Raw genomic sequence first — 20,731 nt, 5'->3', positions numbered from 1 at the left:
CCTCCTAAAGGAGTGAAATGGGGTTCCAAAGTAAGTATGGGAAAACAAGATTAGATAAGCACGCGGGCTAAACCGCAGGAAAAAACTAGTTAATAATATACGGAATTTTCGGAGTACGTTTAATTGCAGTAACAGTAGGACACATGTTTTCTTTGTTATTTTCGATTACAAGGACTTTTGGCGTTTATACATTGTGTAATAACGTTAATCAAATATTGGTTTATAAATTATTGTAATTCGGTGGATGTTCCGACTTCTGAGTCAGTTTTTACAATGGATCTGCTGGCAGACGTAGTGTCTACGGCAAAGGCCATAACTCCAAACCTTACAATAAGCTCGGCCGCTAAAATACTTCAACTTCTAGCCGCTACTACGACTTATGTCGGCGAAAGTTGGCCGGAGAGCAGCAAAGTTAACCGTAAGTCCGTTTTCACATTATCCGATCCGATATATCGGATGTCGAGAGGATTTGAATGGTATAAATCCACGATGGCGCCTGTAATGTATGGGATATCGGTCCTACATACGATATCGGATCGGATAATGTGAAAACGCATTAAGGCTTTATTCATATTGTACATTTTAGGTACACTCGCGGGCGCGCATTAAGTACCTACCTACCCGCTAACAGTGGCCAACACAGTGGTAACAAAAGTGGCCGAGGGGCGCCACGCGGCCACGTCCTGTGTAGTCACGTGGCACATACCTATACTTCTGAGTTTTACGTAGTAACTTAATACGAGTAGCATTAGTTAAATAAAGCGTAGGTATTTGTCGTTTTGCGGGCAAGTGAAGGATCTGTACGTTAGCGTACAGTCGTAGTCGCAGTTTGAACACCTCGGGCGCTCGGATGTGATCTGATGGCGATTGTAGAACCCGAACTACTTAGCACTGCAAGCCGAACGTTGCCGGAATCACCCGGTCGTGAAAGTCTACTAACTTCTCCTACACCGGCTACCCCTTACTGACTACCTACAGTTCAGAATGTGTCTGTTTGGTAATTGTCATTATCTTAAATTATGTTATTACTTATATAAGTGCTCGTTTCCAGATGACGACCATTTCAACTTCATCATAGTGGGCGGAGGCACAGCAGGATGTGTGTTAGCGAACAGACTTACGGAGGTCAGGGATTGGCGGGTGCTGGTCATAGAGTCAGGTGGAGACCCTCCTTTATTTAGCGAGGTACGTGATCCCTTACTTACTTACTTGGCTGGCGCGTTAACCCAAAATATTTATTAAGTTTTGGTCTCCAACACAAGAGCACGCCACTTTGCTTTGCCAGCTTTCGCCAACGCCGAGCTCACGGAGGTCAACCTCCACTCTATCCGCCCAATTATATTTTGGGTGACCAGCAGGACGGCGTCCATTCCCAAGAAGGCTCTTTTGACTGCCCGATCTTCACTCATCCTTTCAAGGATCCTAATCGTGATCCCATAAAAAAATACAATTGGATCTTGGTCTCCGAAACCATTTGCCATTCGCTACTGTCCTGTGCGATTGGATTTCATTCGGTCGCTTGAAGTCAGTAAGGTTGTGACCGTCTTTTTGGACCTCATCAAGGTATCGGTACCTGGGGAAGGCCCGCACGCTTCTCAGTTAATCTGCTTAAGAATTTTGGTTTTTCGTTTCTTCGGTAAAGTCACATACGCTCATACATAATTACATACCACACGACCCAATATTAAGGCCCTAATCTTAATTAACACAATACTACTAATCTCTTAGGGCCAGTTGCATCAACCACTTTTGACAGACACATCATCGTCAAGCAGCAGACGTCTATGGAACTTCCCACACAATAAAATTTAACGCTTTAACGGTGACAGACGGTTTGATGCTTACTCTACAAATACGTCTAATCTCTTTCTGTTTCAGATTCCAGGCTTGTTCTTTCTAGGAACGCACTCTCCGCACGACTGGGACTATTATTTTGAGGACGATGGAGTGACGTCTCAGAGTCAAATCTCTCACCGAGTCGCTCATACTCGAGGCAAGATGCTGGGTGGCAGCTCTTGTCTTGATCATCTTAATTATGAAAGGTAAAACATCAAATGTCAAAACGGACTTCCCACTGGGGTCCGCCCAGGATCCCATGAGCGGCAAATGGCGGGATAATGCAGGGAAGATGATGATGAAAACATTAGACGTCTACATTTATTCTTGGACAAAAGGCTAAAGAAGAATCAGGTACCCAAGGTATTTAAAGTAGTAGAACCTAAATCCTGAACTTAGAACTCGCATTTGCTGAAAGTTAATGAGCACCTTTTTTATTAATTCCAACTCAATCAGACTCAGTTGGTGATACTTACTCATAGATTTTCACCATACCTTCGCTCATTCGATTAAATTTCAGTCTTTGTCAAATATTGAAATAGAATTTATACCTACCATTAACGTATATCTTTTTAAATTGCAGAGGCTCTAAAATTGATTTCGACAGCTGGCCTGAAGGTTGGCACTGGGATGATGTCCTGAAATATTTCAAGAAAGCAGAAAATATGCTTGACAAGAAAATTACGCAAGGACCAACTTCTCAATACCATTGCGATAAGGGACCTCTAAGTGTCAGAAGGCATAGTGTTAACGAAGAATTTCAAAAAATAGAAGATGATTTATTACAAGCATACGAAGAATTGGGTATCAAAACGATGTATGATCCGAATGTCCCTAATCCAAATGGAAATTCGAAGTTATACTTTAAAACAACTGAAAAAACTTCACGACGCGCTAGTGCTGCTTTAGAATATTTGCTCCCAATTAAGAACAGACCCAATTTCTACCTTTTAAAACATGCTTCAGTGACAAAAATCCTTATCAATGAAAATAAACAAACCACTGGTGTAAGAGTTGATGACGTCGAGTTTGACGTCTTTGCCGATCATGAAGTTGTTGTCACAGCTGGTGTTTTCAACACACCGAAACTACTTATGCTATCTGGCATTGGCCCTGCTGAGCATTTAAACGATTTCGACATACAAGTGGTAGCGGATTTACCAGTAGGACTAAATTTATTTGATCATGCAGTCGTCCCTGTAGTCACAAGTCATAAATTAGCACTTGCGGCTAATGTTGAAGAGAAGATTCTAGCGTTGACTGACCTTGGTACATTTCCTCCCCCTATTGTCAGTGGACGGGTCAGCATAAACGAAACCTTGAAAGATTTACTCCATCTCTCCATTTATTACGATGGATCTTCTCCCATATTTTTGTACACGGTCGGCGTAAATTACAATTACAATCTAGCCTTGTCAACTTCATGGATCTTAAATAATCCTATTAGAGACATGCTTTTATCAATCGTCATTTTAGGAAAACCGAAATCGAGAGGACGAGTAGAATTGAGAAGCGCTGATCCACAAGATCCTCCGAAAATTTTCACAGGTTTCCTTAGTCATCCTGAGGACTTGACAAGGTTCACCGAGGCTGTAAAGTACTTCTACACTATAAAGGATACTAGCTATTTCAAAAACGCTGGAGGTTCATTTTCTAGACCGTCTTTGCCTGAATGTGATCATCTTGAGTTTGCTGGTGATGATTACTAGAGATGTTATGTACGAACTCTGGTTACAACTACATTTCATCCAGGAGGTACGTGTGCCATGGGATCTGTTACTGATAAAGATCTTAAGGTGAAAGGGGTAAAACGATTGCGGATAAGCGATGATAATGCTAAACTAGGCACAGTGACAGTGATGGTCGCAGAAAGAGTAGCAGATTTGATTAAAGAGGAGTATGGAAAATATGAGGCGGACTTTCCATGCGAATGAGGTTCAAAGCAAACTATTAAACTGATTGAAATTGAATGCATTTGTTTAATTGTTGTTTGTAAAACGTGGTGATTCAATGCTCTTTGGTATTCATATTCGTTATGATTGTTAGGCCGGCAACAGACAGTCTTAAAAATTCATAATCTTAGAAAAGATTTGTATGCAACTGTCAGTTTGCATACAAATCTTTTCTATATTTTTAAGACTGTCTGTTGCCGGCCTTATAAAGATCCCTTTATCTGTTGACTGTCAACTTCTCAAGGGTTTCCCCGTTTTACTCGGCTGGCTAAATGCGCCAGGAGCGCGAAGCCATAAAAAAAATAAAAAAAAACTTCTCAAGTGTCAAGTCAAACGTCAAACGGTTTTGTCTGTTTACTGCTTGTTTGGGTGGAAGTGATTTTATTGATACATGTTTTTATTGATATTATTGATTGCGTTTAAATTATTGATACTTTTCGTAGTGAATAATATGCATAATTAACCTGCTTAAATATGGGAGACCTTAAAATATGTAGGATATGCTTACGAACAGAGTGTAAAGTGTTCAAGTTTGATCAATTTCAACTGAAATCGTATTATGAAGAAGTTATGGCGTTAAAAGTAAGTATTTATACAAAATACTTGTTGTATTTCTCCAATATTCTCCTTCTATTCATAGCACTTGCAATGAGTGATAAAACCATTGTTTTATTTGTCAATTTTGGTTATGAAAACAGTATACCACATTGTCTTTGAGTACATATCCCATCACCAAATTAAGCGGAGAATTGGCAGATCTTAAGACTGTCAATGACTTCAAACGAATATCTGCAGTCTGTCTTTTTAAACATTTAAAAGTAGAGAAACAATACATGCTATATGATAAATAAATAATGAAAAGTTTATAATGTTTTATCAATTATTTCATCAGGTGAATGAGCATGATGGTCTACCCCATTATTTCTGCTACGAGTGCGCTACAATGCTGCACAAGTTTCACAAATTCAAGGAGAAGTGTTATTGCGGACAAAAAGCTCTTAGAGAAGTTTTATGGAGAGGCCCGGTAAGTTACAACCTAAATAAAGGCCAAGTATCTATCTGTCTGTCCTCCTTCTTTTGGATAAGTTTGTTTTTAACCTCGGTGCAAAAACGACGGGATGTTATAAGTTTGAAGAACAACCTATCTGTGATGAACACATGGTTCCAACAGCATCCACGAAGACTCTACACATGGACGTCTCCAAATGGTAAACATAGGAACCAAATCGACTACATTCTGATCGGTAAGAGATGGAGGTCGTCGATTCCTTCCGCAAAGACGCGACCTGGGGCTGATTGTGGTAGTGACCATCAACTCCTAGCAGCAACTGTAAAAGTCCACCTGAAAGCTGCCGCCACAAAACCGCTAAAGAAGCCTTTTAAATTGCCAATGCAGGCTGAAGAAGAGTTTCGAAAGAGAGCTGAACTACAGCTAAAAGAGCTAGAGCTAGATCCCTTCGAGTCGGCACACGCAACGTGGGAAACTCTAAAAACCGTCACTCTAGCGACAGCCTCAGAAGTATCGGACAAATTTAAGAGGGTATGTCCAAAAGCGGATTGGCTGCAGAAGGATACCTGGTCGTTCATTGAGGAAAGGAGGAAGCTTAGAGCACAGGGCCTCAACTCAGAGTTTCAGAGAGAGCGGTACCGCGAGTTGCATGGGACAGTCCAGAGATTATGCAGGAGAGACAGAAATGCAGCCATTGACATTGTGTGCCAAGATGTCGAAAAATTATTATTATTCAATTATAGGCGAGCAGCTATTCAGCTGATGAGCCTATGTCACACAGTGTCTCATGATTTATAGTTAGCAAAGTCATGTCACTATCTTATTATTTAAAAGCCACTTGTCTAGTCTGTTTTTAAACACATTCACTGAGGGAGCAGTAACAACACTATCCGGTAAACTGTTCCAAGCCGCTACAACACGATTGGATAGGGAATGATATGCAGCTTTAGTAGTAGTAGGAGTGCGAATCAGTTTTAGGCTGTGACCTCGGGTCTCGCGGCTGGTACTTCTCATAGCGACTACTTTGTGAATGTCGGGGAGGTTGTAACAGTGGGTAACAATCTTGAAACATTCGATAAGGTCTCCTCTCGCTCTCCTGTCCTTAAGCGTGGGCAGCTTCAGTATACTTAGCCTTTGCTCGTAAGGTAGGCGTCTCAGCTGGAAAGGCATCTTGGTGGCTCTTCGCTGCACACTCTCTAAAAGGTCAATGTCTTTGACAAAGTATGGATTCCAAACTTGGAATGCATACTCAAGCAAGGGTCGTACATATGTTTTGTATATTTTCCTAAAAACTTCCACAGATATGCATTGAAAGGACCTTTTTATAACATACAGGAACGAGTTTGCCTTTTTCACTATATTGTTTATGTGCTCACCCCATTTTAAGTCTAAAAATCTGCTAACCTCGCTCACACTAAGGACATGTTCGCAAAAGTCAAACTTCTGGCCCGAGAGTTTAAACCTAAAAGCTGGTCGATAGAAGATGAGCATGGGACAACCTTGATGGATAAACATCTTGTACTTGCACGATGGCGTCGATACTGTCAGCAGCTTTACTCTGTGAACAGCGACTTCATTGAAGAACGGATGGACCTTGGTAAAAGGGAACCAGATATCCTACTACACGAAGTGGAAGTCGCCGTTTTACGCCTGAAGGACAAAGCTTGTGGTGGGGACGGGATATCGGCGCAAATGCTCAAATGGCTAGGCCCAGAAGGGATACAAGTTCTGCACCTCATATGTTTAAAAGTGTGGAGAACTGGTCAATGGCCCGAGGACTGGATGGAATCCGTTGTTGTTCCACTACACAAAAAAGGCTCCACCAGAAAATGCGAGAACTATCGTACCATTTCTTTCACATCACATGCGAGTAAGGTTATACTGCATATCCTCAATAGACGACTGGAAAGGTTCATCGGCGGGCAGATTGCAATTGAGCAGGCAGGTTTTGTAAGAGGTAGAGGCACAAGAGAGCAGATCTTGAACTTGAGGCAGCTGATTGAAAAAGCCAGGGAGTTCAATGTGCCGATGGCTCTATGCTTTATAGACTACGCCAAAGCATTTGATTGCATCAGCTGGGTAAAGATGTTCGAAGTGATGAGAGATATGGGTATACCGGACCACCTAATCTTCCTCGTACAGAACCTGTATCTTGATGGTAGTTCCAGGGTGCGAATTGACAACACCGAATCAGACCGCTTTCAGACCAAACGTGGAGTCAGACAGGGGTGCATTCTCTCGCCACAGCTGTTTAATCTTATAGGCGAACACATCATGAGGAGGGTCTTGGAGGACTGGAATGGAGGCATACGTGTAGGCGGGCTGCTCATCAACAATCTACGCTTTGCAGATGACACTACCATTATAGGCACAAACGAATCGGAACTTGCTGAGCTTCTGCAAAGGGTACAAGTAGTGAGCGCGGAATACGGTCTCCATATTAATAGATCCAAGACCAAACTAATGACTAGATAACTACTTAACAAATTTAAAGAACACATCTTAAGAAAGAATTGTTGGATACAGGCAACTATCAGTTGTTATAACTGCCTGCCTGATTAATAAATAATAATAATAATAATAATGTTTGTGCAGAGGACAGGCTCTGTAGTCCGAACTGGAGAGCTGTCGGATATAGATACCGTACAGGAGTTCATCTACCTCGGTTCACTAATAACTGCGGATGGCGATTGTGAACGTGAGGTGATAAGAAGAGCACAGATCGCAAAATCTGCGGTTAAGCGGTTAGAGAAGATCTGGAGGAACAGAGGAATCAGTAAAGCAACGAAAACCAAGCTAATGCGTACCCTGGTCTTCTCTATATTCCTGTATGGTTCAGAAACCTGGACTCTGAAGGCGAGTACTCGGAGCAGAATCGATGCATTTGAGATGTGGTGTTGGCGTAAGATGTTGGCTATCCCATGGACGGCGCGCCGCACCAATGTGTCGATCCTGGCGGAACTTAAAATTCACGTCCGCTTGTCTGTCATATGCCTCCAGCGAATCCTGTACTACTTTGGACACGTGGCCAGACGGGAGCCGGAAAACCTAGAGAAACGCATTATGGTTGGCATGGTGGATGGAGGACGGGGAAGTGGCCATCCACCGACCCGCTGGGTGGACAGCGTTAAGAAGGCCTGCCAGGGTTTAACACAGGCGCCTATTATGAGGACTGCAGAAGACCGTGCGGAGTGGAGAGCTTTGGTGCGAAAAATAACGACCTCATGTGGTCGCGACCCTCAGCCATGAGGAACCGAGGAAGAAGAAGTTATAAGTTTGACGTCTGAAGTCTGTCTGTCTGTGTGTGTGTGTCTGTGGCATTGTAGCTCCCGAATGGACGAACCGATTTACATTTCGTTTTTTTTTGTCTGAAAGCTGAGTTAGTCAGGAGTGTTCTTAGCCATGTTTCATAAAAATTGGTCTACTATGTCGCAGTCGGGGGTTTTTTCAAAATTTCAATTTTGTGGTTATTTTAGATGAAATTGCATACTTCAGTGTGCCTGTTGGCAAAGGCCTCCTCCAGCTCTTTCCAGTATTTCCTCTACCTGGCCAGTTTAGTCCAGGCAGGCAAGCATGGTCACGCGATAAATGATAAAACATCATGCCATCCCTATCTCACTATTTGTAAGTGCAATAGGGACGGCCTGATGTTGTATCATTTATCGCGCGGCCATGATTATACAATATACGTCAGAAAGGCCCTACAGTGGTTATAATTAATTCCTACCATTGTTTGAGTGGTGGAGGTTGAACTCTGAAGCCATCTCCGGCCAAGTAACAAAATGTTTTTCTGTATGAAGATTTTAGTAATAAAAATATCTGTAATCATATTAAAGTGCTTATTTCTTTAAACTGTTATGTACAAATGTGAGTGTGCACGGAAAAACGTCCCACTTTGTTGATTGCTGTAAAGCCGCTTTGTCAGTTTATTCATATAAAGATACAAGTAAATCTTGCCTTAATGGTAACCGACACAATGTTTTACGAAACACACTCCCTAATATGTACTCACTTTACTTTTAAATTTAAGTAGCAAACTTTATTAAAAGTAATTCTATACCTGTCAACCCTTAAATGGACAATGTTCGGGACAAACATGACCATTAACCCTCTTTTTCAAATCAGAATCATTTGAGCACAAAGGGGGCTTGAACTCACCACCACTATAGCAGCGTTACTTTCATTTAACATTTGTTAGAAACACTTTTGGTTCTATTTGATGTTTGACTGTTTCATGTTTGACATTATAGTTCAATAGTTCTTTATTTGCATACCATATAATGAAACCTGAATTTTTATTAGAGTTCACACTAGTGAACAGAGAGAGAGAGAGAGAGAGAGTGAAGTGAATGAAGTAAAAAGCCGTTTGCATCACCATCAAAAATAAAGATAGCTTAAATTGTAAAGTAATATTAAATCGCAATAAAGTAATTCATTCATTCATAAAATATGTTAATTATGAACTGTGAAGTGTACAAGAACTAATTCATGACCATCAATATATAATAAAGACTTGGCTTAAAGGTCTACTTACCAGACCATAAAATTAAAAAAAAACATGGTCTCATTGGAAGATCAGCGCTGGAAGTCACCAGCAACATGCTGAGATGAGGCCATTTCATGGCACTTCATTCCTTTCTGTCTTGTTGTTACTATGTGTATTTTTTCTTGCCTGTGTTCACGAATGTTTATTCTATTCTATTTGACAATGTTATTTTAATAAGTAATTTATTTCACCGTTTTCACAGATAACCTATGAAACAATTTACAAAATCGACCGCAACGCCCGAAACTTACAATCACCATTAGCAATCATGACCGTAACGGACCAAGTTCAATCGTTCACCGTCACAGAAGAAGCAGAAAGCCAAAGATTAGAAGATGTCACAACCAGCCCCCAGTTTCAACTAAACCCAAATAGTCCAACATCAGTATTCGTAGATATTAAAAATGAAGTTATAAAATTAGAGGATAAGAAAATAGATGAGCGTAGAAAGAGCAAAGATTTTGAACTTGACGCGTGGAAAACTAAAAGTCGGAAACGCACAAGATTTCTTGATGCTAGTAATTGGAAGAAATGCAGTTTGACAGAGGAAGAGGCTGTTAAAGAGTTTAGAGAGAGAGCCGAGGAACCGAAGTATTTGAAAGCTAGTCATAAATGTCAGGATTGTTTTAAGGGGTTTTCTAAGAAGGAAATGTTGAGTCGACATCTGCAGTTGAGACACAGTGAGGTAAGACTTTATTGTTGATGCAATTTTTTAACCCCCGACGCAAAAACGACGGGGTGTTATAAGTTTGACGTGGCTATTTGTCTGTTTGTCTGTATGTGGCATCGTAGCTCCCGAACGGATGAACCGATTTAGATTTTTTTTTTGTCTGAAAGCTGAGTTAGTTGGGAGTGTTCTTAGCCATGTTTCATGAAAATCGGTCTACTATGAGTCGGAGTACTATGAGTGCAGGGGTTTTTCCAAAATTTTTATATTTATTTTTTATTATGTTACTTAATTGTAATTTGTAAGGCATTAATCATCAAAACTAACTAAGCAATATATGGATTGAATGACTGGAATAAATGAATAAATAAAAATGAATGAAATGAAATTATTATTAATTTATTGCAGTCACTAGGCCCGTTCTCGTGCCGTCTGTGCCGCATGCGTTTCAAGTGGGAGTCCCACTTGAGAGCACATCTACGTCAACACTTCACCGAGTACCGCTGCCAACGGTGCCCCTTCGTCTGCAACCTTGAGTGAGTTGGCATATGTACATATATCGCAGTTGCATGTGTTTATTGACAATAGGCTAGTTTCCTATACTTAAAATAAAATATTTTATGCGGTGCACGAAATAAAGCACCACATAATTAGAAGAAAAATATGGACAGTAGTTATATTTAAACAAAATTTATATTTAATAAGTCAAAGAGAAAGATATAAAGTAAATGAATTGACCGTGACGTCACTCCTCAGTATTTCATAGGAATTCCATATTAGAAAACCGTTTTGACAGTTCTTAAAAAGAAGCTGGTTTGACTAGTAGGAAACTAGCCTATTTGAGACATATTGGCAGGCCTACGTCACTCGCTCGCGGTCGCGTGTTAAGTACCTACCCCGCTAGCAGTTGCCTCGAGGTAACAAGTGGATGAGAGGCCCCACGCGGCCACCTGTGTAGTCGCGTGACACGTAGTTACTATTCTTCTGAGTTTTACGTAGTAACTTATTAGTATTAGTTAAATGAAGCGTATGTATTTGTCGTTTTGCCCGCAAATACATATTATACAAATACATATTGTATGTGTTAAGTATTATTCTCTTTATTTATTTTAACTCTTAGACTAGGCTATTTTATAATATATGATTATAAAAGTAAAATACAAAAGCACTTACAAAATATATCAACACATTATAAAAAACCTATGTGTGTTAAGTATTATCAAAGAGGATCAAGTATTATAGAGTGTTACTGTCAAAGTAAAATGTGTAATCACAGTGCATAGGCTGCCATCTCTCGACACAAGCTTAAAACTTTTGAACCTCAGTTTTGACAATTTGGCCCATATTGTTAGCTTGATATGTGTTAAAATGTCAAATATTAGCGTCATCTAGCCGAGCGTTCCCCAAAGGTGTAACGCCATCTAGGCCACCGTACCTTTTTCTCTAGGGCTTTGAGGTACGTTTTTTTCTTAGACTTTATCTGTCTAGATGGAGTTATATATGTCTTTAGTATTAGTTAAATGAAGCGTATGTATTTGTCGTTTTGCGGGCAAGTAAAGGACTAACGTATAGTAACTTATTAATAATCTGTGATATTGGTAATTTAATTTAATTATTTTTTCCGCAGAAATTCAGCTCTGTTGCACGAAGAATATCACAGTGGAATAACAAGAAAGTGTATTCATTGTGAAGAGGAATTCAGGTAACTACAAAACATAGTATATTTTTTCTAGTAGGTACCTGTCTACAAGCTTCGCTTTGTCTATGGCTAGATCTATCTGTATAACGTTGTACCTACTAATTTTTTTTAAACATATTTATTTCTCTAAGAATTAACAAAACACTTAAGCGAGAAACTAACAACATTTTAGTAATTACAGTAATTACAAGTGTGTCGCTTAACCCTTAAATGCATGGTGATGTATATATGCATCATGCATTTGTGACTCTATTTACAGCATGTCAAAATTTGAATTTGAATAAATCTTTGTCAAGGTCATGCATTTAAGGGTTCATTTCAAACTCAGGTATATCCATTCTGATATAAGGTTGATTCTTTTTCAGATTATATACATTTTTATACATAATCAACCTTAGAGCAGAATGGATATACCCGAGTTTGAAGTTAAGCGACACAAATAAGCCATAAGCAAGCGACTTTATATATTTCTACCTGACTTATTAAATTGAAATTGGATTTACAAATAACTGTTGTCCATGTTTTTCTTATATAGGGAAATATTTAAAAAAGCTTGATGACTTAACTAAAGGCTTTTCCAGACACGCCTCGACGTACTACACGCACCTCCGCACGGCGCACCGCAGCGCGTACGTCTGTACGTCGTGTGGCGCGTCCTTTGTCAGCGCGGCAGGGCTGCGTCAGCACACGCAGCTCAAACACAAGCACGATGTAGTGAGGAACCTTTATTTTTTCCATAACAAATTTTTGAATACTTTGATTTCTTTTCGCTTGGCAGAATCCTCTTTTCGCAGAATGACTTTTTGTATAAATTTCCTGTCACGGTTTTGCAGAATTATTTCAAGCAGAGTAATACAATGGCATAATGGTAAATTGTATAATAGTCGTAAAATCGATTAAATGTTTTGTCGAAAATTGTGTCGCATTCTATTGACTTGGCATTCTGTCATTTCGCACAATTGTCGTAGGCAGAATAATACATTGGCATAATGTTGATGAGCAGAATAATGTCACTTATGTTTTATTTATTTTTTACATTAAAAAGGGTTTCCTGGTTTACTCACTGTCGACCTAACACGCTCCTCCTCGCTTCGCTCGTCGTCGCACCTAAACCGACTCTGTGACATATAAGATTTCTGTGTCGTGTGAGTATTTTGTCTGGATAGGGATTCTAACCTAATCTACATTTCTGGCAACATGTCAAAATAAATCCGGCGGGCCGTCTATTCGGTACAAAATAAAATTACAGTCAGCAACATGAGTATTATGCGACATAAAATGCTGCAAAATTAAGGTCGACGATATTAGCAGTGTGCTATTATTACTTCGGTGAAATGTAGTGTATACTATTTACAATTCTGCTATATTAAAATCGACAATATTAGTATTCTGCTATCCATCAGAATTCTGCCAAATGAATGATATGCAATATGACAGTTATGCTATTTGTACAATTATGCTTATGGCTTATCGAGCACACTTTCTACAGCTTTAATGAGTTTATAGAGTACCAAATAAGTACCTAAGCTTAGAATAAGTATGTAAAATATTTTAATGTTACGAATATCAATTCTGTAAATATAATTGTATTTAAAATGTATGTGACATGTAATATGAACTATTATGAATAAATATATGAATATGAATTTGAATATATGCAAAAGTATCCTTCGGGTAAAAAGGACAATCGATATTCTGCAAGATAAAGGGAACCCAAATTCTGAAATGCCCCTAAGCTACAATTCATTTGTCCAACAGTTTGAAGAAAGCGGCGATGACTCCGAAGTGGAGACATACTGTGAGCGCTGTGACATGCGCTTTGAGTCACCGAAGGCCTTTGAAGAGCACAAATTCCACTCTGTACTGCACTCTGAAGGCGTTGAGTAAGTGTGAACCAGAAATATGAGCTTTTTAGGGTTCCGTAGTCAACTAGGAACCCTTATAGTTTCACCATGTCTGTCCGTCCGTCCGTCCGCGGATAATCTCAGTGACCGTTAGCACTAGAAAGCTGAAATTTGGTATCAATATGTGTATCAATCACGCCGACAACGTAGTAAAATAAAAAGTGAAAAAAAAAATGTTTTTTAGGGTACTCCTACACGTAAAGTGGGGAGTAATTTTTTTATGTCAACCCTAACGTGTGATATATTGTTGGATAGGTATTTAAAAATGAGTAGGGGTTTACGGAAATAATTTTTAGATATTGTTAATATTTTCGGAAATAAAGCTCCAAAAGTAAAAAAACATATGAAAAAATCACAAAAGTACAACTTTATGAAGATTATGAAATTATTTTGAACTTGATGGGTTGAACAGTTTTTGAAAAAAATACGGAAAACTACGGAACCCTACTCATGTTCTCATGAAGATAATTCTTATGAAGATATAAGATATGTATATACGATTTTATATGTTTTGACACTTTTGACCACTTTTTTATTGCAGGCATGAATTGCAAGACGAGATCGCAATACCCAGAAAGGTCCTCGGCAAACGACTTCGCGCTAAAGTAAGACACGTTAGATCTTTTCACGAATAGCAAGGATTTCAACACATAATGAATTTTTGTCTGCACTATTTCACAATGTAGGATATTTGTGAGTGTGTTTAGTAACACACTCACAAATATCCTTTAATAGTACAGCAATTCCCGTCAACTTTGTACAATGACACGTCAGCAAATTTTAATTGATCCTATTTTGTTACCAACATTTAGTAATATAATTCGACTTTCGTAAGATATATACAGGATAATTGTTATAATTAAGAAAATATAGATACTAGAGAACCTTAATGACGAAATAAAACTTAATAAAATCTCAATTCATCAACAAAATCTTGGTAACAAAATAGGAATTAATAAAAACAAATTTAACTTTTCCCTTAATTTTTGTACAAACTTTTCGAGAACTGCTGAGTAACACTTTGTCGGTTACCATTAAGGCGAGATTTGTATCTTTATGTGAATTAACTGACAAACCAGCTTTATAGCAATCGACAAAGTGGGACGTTTTCTCGTGCACACTCACATTTGTTGTCAGGTCCAAAACTCGAAACTTCAAAGAGCCATAATGTACTAAAAACGTCGTACGATGTACGATACACGTGCGAAGAGGGAATTCATAACTACTGTCGATTTTAAACACAGGGAGTCCCTTTCGAACTTACTCTTTTCCGCACTTGTATCGTAATGTACTATTATTACATGTGATATTTTCATGTATATATTTGATTTCTTTTTGTTTCAGATAACGAAAGAATTGAAGAAAGGGTATGAAATATTTTTCACTGTTTAGTAAAATTGTAGTATTCAAAATCAAAATCGAAAATATTTATTCAGCAAGTAGGCCACAGAGGCGCTTTTAAATAGTATGAATTCAACTAAAGTACAAAATTACTATGATTAATAAGAGAAGTTAGAGATGTATAGAGTCTCTAAACGCCAAAGTACATCTAAAAAATTTAACATAATAAAAAAAATACAGACTGATACAAATAAAAGATAATTAAAATAACTTTAGAGTTTTAAAAGACTCTTGCTGTCACATTAGAGAAAATAAATATACTTTATCTACCTACCTTTTTCGTTGGAGATGTATATCGTCTCCAAGAGTCAGAAAGAAAATATACGTTTGTATATTGTAGTAATTGTAGTGGACGAGTCCAAAATTATGTAACTTAGATATATGATAATGCATATTCTTAAAATACGTGCCTAGCGAGAAATATCACTTTTACTAATAGTGTTATAATAACGTTTTAGAGAACCGGAAGAAGACCAGATTACCGCGTTCGACACAAAACGGCGGAAAAAAATGAAAAGAAAACGTCGAAAACCTACCACATGCCATCAGGTAGGTAAATGCCATTTTCTGTTCTCCGGCCAGTTTTTTTTTTATACTACGTCGGTGGCAAACAAGCATACGGTCCGCCTGATGGAAAGCAGTTACCGCAACCCATGGACGTCTGCAACTCAGAGAGACCCCATTAGAAACTTGCGTTGCGTTGCGTTTGCGTTGCATTAGAAGTTAGCGTCAAATTGCAGGTTGCGCTAAATGAGGTTACCGCTTCTCGGCTCCGTCTAGCAAAAAAAAATAGTATACACACCTTGGCCAATAATAAAGTCATATCACATGTTTGTTCACCTCGGCTCTGCATCGGCCGTCGATACCCATGTTCATGCTACCGAGCGATATTTGGTCGGCGAAAATTCCGCGTCGATAGGTTTGAATAGACCCTAAACCATTAAACATAAACTAAACATTAGCATTAAACTGATTTTTATAGTATTTTTGTACTGGGTATTTTAGTTTTATGGTATTCACAACTTATAAAATGACATGTTCTTAACAACTATTTTTGTTTAGTGCGGCAAACACTTCGAGACACAAACGGCGTGTATGCAGCACCACCTACGTCAGCATCCGCGTACGTCATTCTACCCAGATAACGAGCGACACATATGTGAAATCTGCGGAGCCTCTCTCGCGGTAACTATACTATATCCTAAGATTACAGGTTCGAGTAATTGAGTCCTGTCACGGTCGCCATGTAAGTGCCTGTAAGTGCCTGTACGGAGGGCGTTGGAAAAGATGTGAAGAAATATTAGCTCGCTCTCTCTTATTCTTGCTCACTTTCGCTTCTCTATTTTTATCCAGTTTTTTTTATTTCATTTTTAAACGTTATTTGTTTTCAGCCGGGCAGCGTGGCGGTCCACCAAAATATGCACACTCGGAGCACCGTATTTCCGTGCGAGAGCTGCGGTCGCCAGTTCCATTCCAGCGTCGGGCTCAAGCGCCATCTATTGGTGAATATACTGATTTATATGAAATACCAAACCGTAGACAATAGAATTTATACTATAACACTTTAAGTTCTCGCGCTTTGTACACATATTTAAAGTCACACACAGGTCGAACACTCACTTTGCTGGCGCGTCAGTCTTCCGCGACCGCGGCCAGTGCAACCTATGGCCCGTTTCTCGAAAGGTACAAGCCTTGTATTACAAGTGTGTTTCCATGACAACCCATACGATTTGACAGTTCGCGCACTTGTAATACAAGGCTTGTACCTTTCGAGAAACGGGCCCCTGGCCGAAACTTTGGAAAATAGAAAAAAAAAGTAAAATTATGTTAATCGCGTTCGACCTGTGTGTGACTTTAAAGAATTTACACTATCGCTTCGCTCAAAAATCGTAGACTGAACGCTATCGCTCCGGTTTATCATTTTATTACCAGAGACGAGATTTGCTTGAATCTTTATGCCACGTGGGGCGTTTTACTAAACAGACTCACATATTGACAAATATGGGAGGAGTATGTATGTCCAGTATTGGAAATTTTGCTTTGCAACCTGATTATCTTAGTGTGTGGTCTGGGTGTACGCTCACATTGGGCGTGCGGCGTGCATATCAAACACTTGAAGCTCGTACAAGTGTCCTAAGTCCACGCTGTATACGAGACGTACGCTCGCCCGCCGAACCGAACGCTCCGAGCGTTCACTCAGGCCTTACACGTAAAGCCTGACAAATAAGTGAGAAATATGTGTAAAACTAGTGAGAAATATATGACTACGCGCATGTAACATGTTACGGAATTCCATCAGGTAGAACTGTTTTCTCCATATTAAACTGAACTGTCACACAATAACAGCGCCCTCCTGACAGTAGTCATATATCTCTGGTCAAGCTTTAAAAGAAACTGTGTCTCGATGTAGATATCAGTAAAACACATTTTTGCTATTAGAGGTTCTTAAGTTTTATTTATTTTTTAATTTTTTCCTCTTTTACACAGACTCATACTGGAGAAAAGCCTTTCCAATGCAACCTGTGCGACAAACGTTTCACGCAGAGCAACAGCATGAAGCTACACTACCGCACGTTTCACCTTAAGCAACCATACCCGAAGAGGTGAGTCACTTCTCACTAGGCGCGGGACAACTCTCACTACACGTGAAACACTTCTCATTGATACAGACACATACATTTCACCTCAAGCAGCCCTACCTGAAGACGTGAGTCACTTCTCGCTACACGTGAAACAACTGTCACTACACGCAAGAGAGTTCTCACTACTACATACGCACACCCACCCTAAGCAGCCATACTCGAAGAGATGAGTCACTTCTCACTACACGCGAGACAATTCTCACTAATACAGACTCAAACCTTCCACCTCAAGCAGTCATACCCGAAGAAGTGAGTCACTTCTCACTACACGCGGGACAACTCTCACTAATACAGATGTACACTTTCCACCTTAAGCAGTTCTACCCCAAGAGGTGAGTCACTTCTCACTAAACGCAGGCCAACTCTCACTACTGTTTTTCATCTCTTTTGCCACGTATAATAATGTTAAATATAATTTTCTGCCGACTCATTTTTCATTGTTTCATGTTGTCTACAGAAACAGACGAAAGAAGAAGCAAGAAGTAGTCGCAGAGACCGTAGACCTAGAGTCATCAAGTCCTCCGTCACCGGAGACCGTACCGGATACCCTGCCGCCGCCGCCAGCCGCTTGCCCCGCGGAGCCGGCGGCGGAGCCCCTCACCTACCTCACGCTGCACTAGACGACTAGGCTAACTCTGCACTGATTTCAAATAAAGTGAAATTAAAACTATTTGTGTCGTTTTCAAAGAGACTCTAGAACCAGACTAACTTTGCACCGATTTCAAAGAAACTGTAGAACCAGACTAACTTTGCATCGATTTAAAAGAATCTAGAATCAGACTAACATTGCATCGATTTTAAAAGAATCCAGAAACCAGACTAATATTGCATCAATTCTAAAATAATCTAGAAACCAGACTAACTTTGCATCGATTTGAAAGAATTTAGAACCAGACTAACTTTGCATCGATTTAAAAGAATCTAGAACCAGACTAACTTTGCATCGATTGTGAAAGAATCTAGAACCAGACTAACTTTGCATCGATTATAAAAGAATTTGGAACCAAACTAACTTTTCATCGATTGTAAAAAAAATTAGAACCAAACTAACTTTGCATCGATTTTAAAAGAATCTGGAACCAAACCAAGTTTGCATCGATTTTAAAAGAATCTGGAACCAGACTAACTTTGCATCGATTTAAAAAAATCTGGAACCAGACTAACTTTGCATCGATGTGAATGACAGAGACGGTAGACCTAGTTATCCTGTCTCCCGTCACCGGAGACCGCGGGCCTGCCACCGCAGCCAGCCGCTTGCCCCGCGGAGCCGGCGGCGGAGCCCCTCACCTACCTCACGCTACACTAGAGACAAGGAACGCCCCACATAGGGGTATTTCACTAAAAAAAGCTGGCCAAAATTATTACAAGGGAATGTACAAGTTTCTAATGGGGTGGCAACGCGCATGTGACACTGAGTTGCAGGCGTCCATAGGTTACGGTGACCGCTTTACATCAGGCGGGCCGTATGCTTGTTTACCACCGACGTAGTATATAAAAAAAATTATATGACATTTCTATAAGTAGTTCTATTGTGTGAATCCAAATATGCAATTTTAATTTTTTTTTTTTAACCCCCGACGCAAAAACGACGAGGTGTTTCGTTTGACGTGTCTGTCTGTTTGTCTGTTGAAAACGAAACTCTCGTAGATATCTATCTCTATCGCTCTTGCGTATTGGCGCGACGAGCCAGATTACTTTTCGCGGCGTTTCGTTTCGCGTCGCAAAAATGCCATTCGGCTGCGGCACCTGGACGTGTTTGGGCTCATTCTTCGCAAAATCATGAGCTGATTCGATCCTGACTAGAGATGGGCCGAATATTCGGTATTCGGCATATTCGGCAAGTTTATCAATGTTCGTATTCGGCCGAATTCGGTTGCATTGCCGAATTTTTACCGAATAAACAAAGTAAATAACTAATGTAAATCTTACGTATTCCATTGGATAATACGCTCCTATTTTAGTAGCTTTTTAAGGAACTGCTAAAAAGAGAGAAACCTATGCGTCAAAATATAAATACAATTGTTTTGTAAAAAAGTTAAAAAACCTTAGTTTAAGAGCTTAGTTAAATCATAAAAACATAGTTTTTAATAGTTTTAATGAACATCCCCTTTTAAAACATGGCGTAACCGAATATTCGGCCGAATGTTCGGTTCGGTAAGAGCTGAACCGAATGTTCAGCCGAATATTCGTATTCGGCCCATCTCTAATCCTGACACTAAAAAAATTACATTTTTTTCCTTTAAGGTAACGGACCCAATCATGGACAGTTTAAGAAAAATTTTCGCCTCTTTTTGATATTTCACTCATAAATGTAAAAATTCTACCGCTAAGCGTGTTAAATCTTGAATGTCCAATCCTTCTTTTACATTTCAAGCGTATTGCAGTATGGATACTCCTATTGGTTTCTTCATAGTTAACAAATTAAAAATAGGTGTTTTTTCTCCAATTATGGACGGCAGTTCTCCAGTAATGGATCCCCCATTATGGACAGTGAAATAAGTTTAAAATTTTACTTTTAAAGCCAACTGATACTCAATGAGTCAATATTATATACCATAAATGCAATTAGTTTGAGTTATTTTAACATAGGATTGTTTCTTGTAAATTTTGGTTTTGTAAATTGTTCCTTGTCCATCATAGGAGGTAGGCAGTTTTTCGGTTCCAGTAATGGACACTCGCAAAATAACGCCATTTCTTTATATCTTTGGAGCAACAAACTAGTATGTTTTATACCTTATCTCATGCCTAATGCAGTAAGTAAAACGCATTCAAGTTTACACCGAGTATTATTTTTTTATTATTTTTTACATGAACTCAACTCTCTTAGCAACATTACTAAGAATTCGTCTTGATATTTTTTTCAGTAAACTGATGAATTTTATCTTGTCGCCAAATCCTTCAGAAATAACCGAATTAATTGAAACTTCAAAATGAAACAGCTCTACAACTCTAGTTTATGGTACATAGCCGTCAGTTTTTAGAAACTAATTTTAGATACTTATTTTTAAGGATTTGTGTTTTTTTGTCCATAATGGCATCACCGTCCATTATGGGGTATTTCACCTTACGTCACGA

General features: G+C 39.2%; 2 protein-coding genes across 2 annotated transcripts; both read left to right on the top strand.

Moving 5' to 3' along the window:
• The first annotated feature begins 273 nt into the window (after positions 1 to 273).
• On the top strand, positions 274 to 3,657 carry LOC125242116 (ecdysone oxidase-like). The gene is made up of 4 exons (XM_048150822.1): positions 274 to 418; positions 1,052 to 1,185; positions 1,879 to 2,042; positions 2,420 to 3,657. Exons 1-4 carry the CDS (start codon positions 274 to 276, stop codon positions 3,543 to 3,545), a joined length of 1,569 nt encoding a protein of 522 aa, XP_048006779.1. The 3' UTR covers positions 3,546 to 3,657.
• Positions 3,658 to 4,187: 530 nt separating this feature from the next.
• On the top strand, positions 4,188 to 18,326 carry LOC125242139 (zinc finger protein 878-like). The gene is made up of 14 exons (XM_048150849.1): positions 4,188 to 4,370; positions 4,681 to 4,812; positions 9,546 to 10,028; positions 10,419 to 10,546; positions 11,638 to 11,712; positions 12,291 to 12,423; positions 13,468 to 13,592; positions 14,155 to 14,218; positions 14,958 to 14,980; positions 15,473 to 15,563; positions 16,077 to 16,199; positions 16,406 to 16,516; positions 17,502 to 17,617; positions 18,114 to 18,326. Exons 1-14 carry the CDS (start codon positions 4,263 to 4,265, stop codon positions 18,274 to 18,276), a joined length of 1,875 nt encoding a protein of 624 aa, XP_048006806.1. The 5' UTR covers positions 4,188 to 4,262; the 3' UTR covers positions 18,277 to 18,326.
• The last annotated feature ends 2,405 nt before the right edge of the window (positions 18,327 to 20,731 follow it).

This window comes from Leguminivora glycinivorella, unplaced genomic scaffold (genome assembly GCF_023078275.1).
Source record: "Leguminivora glycinivorella isolate SPB_JAAS2020 unplaced genomic scaffold, LegGlyc_1.1 Scaffold8, whole genome shotgun sequence".
In the NCBI taxonomy this organism is placed as follows: domain Eukaryota; kingdom Metazoa; phylum Arthropoda; class Insecta; order Lepidoptera; family Tortricidae; genus Leguminivora; species Leguminivora glycinivorella.
This window is presented reverse-complemented; position numbering and strand designations above follow the sequence as displayed.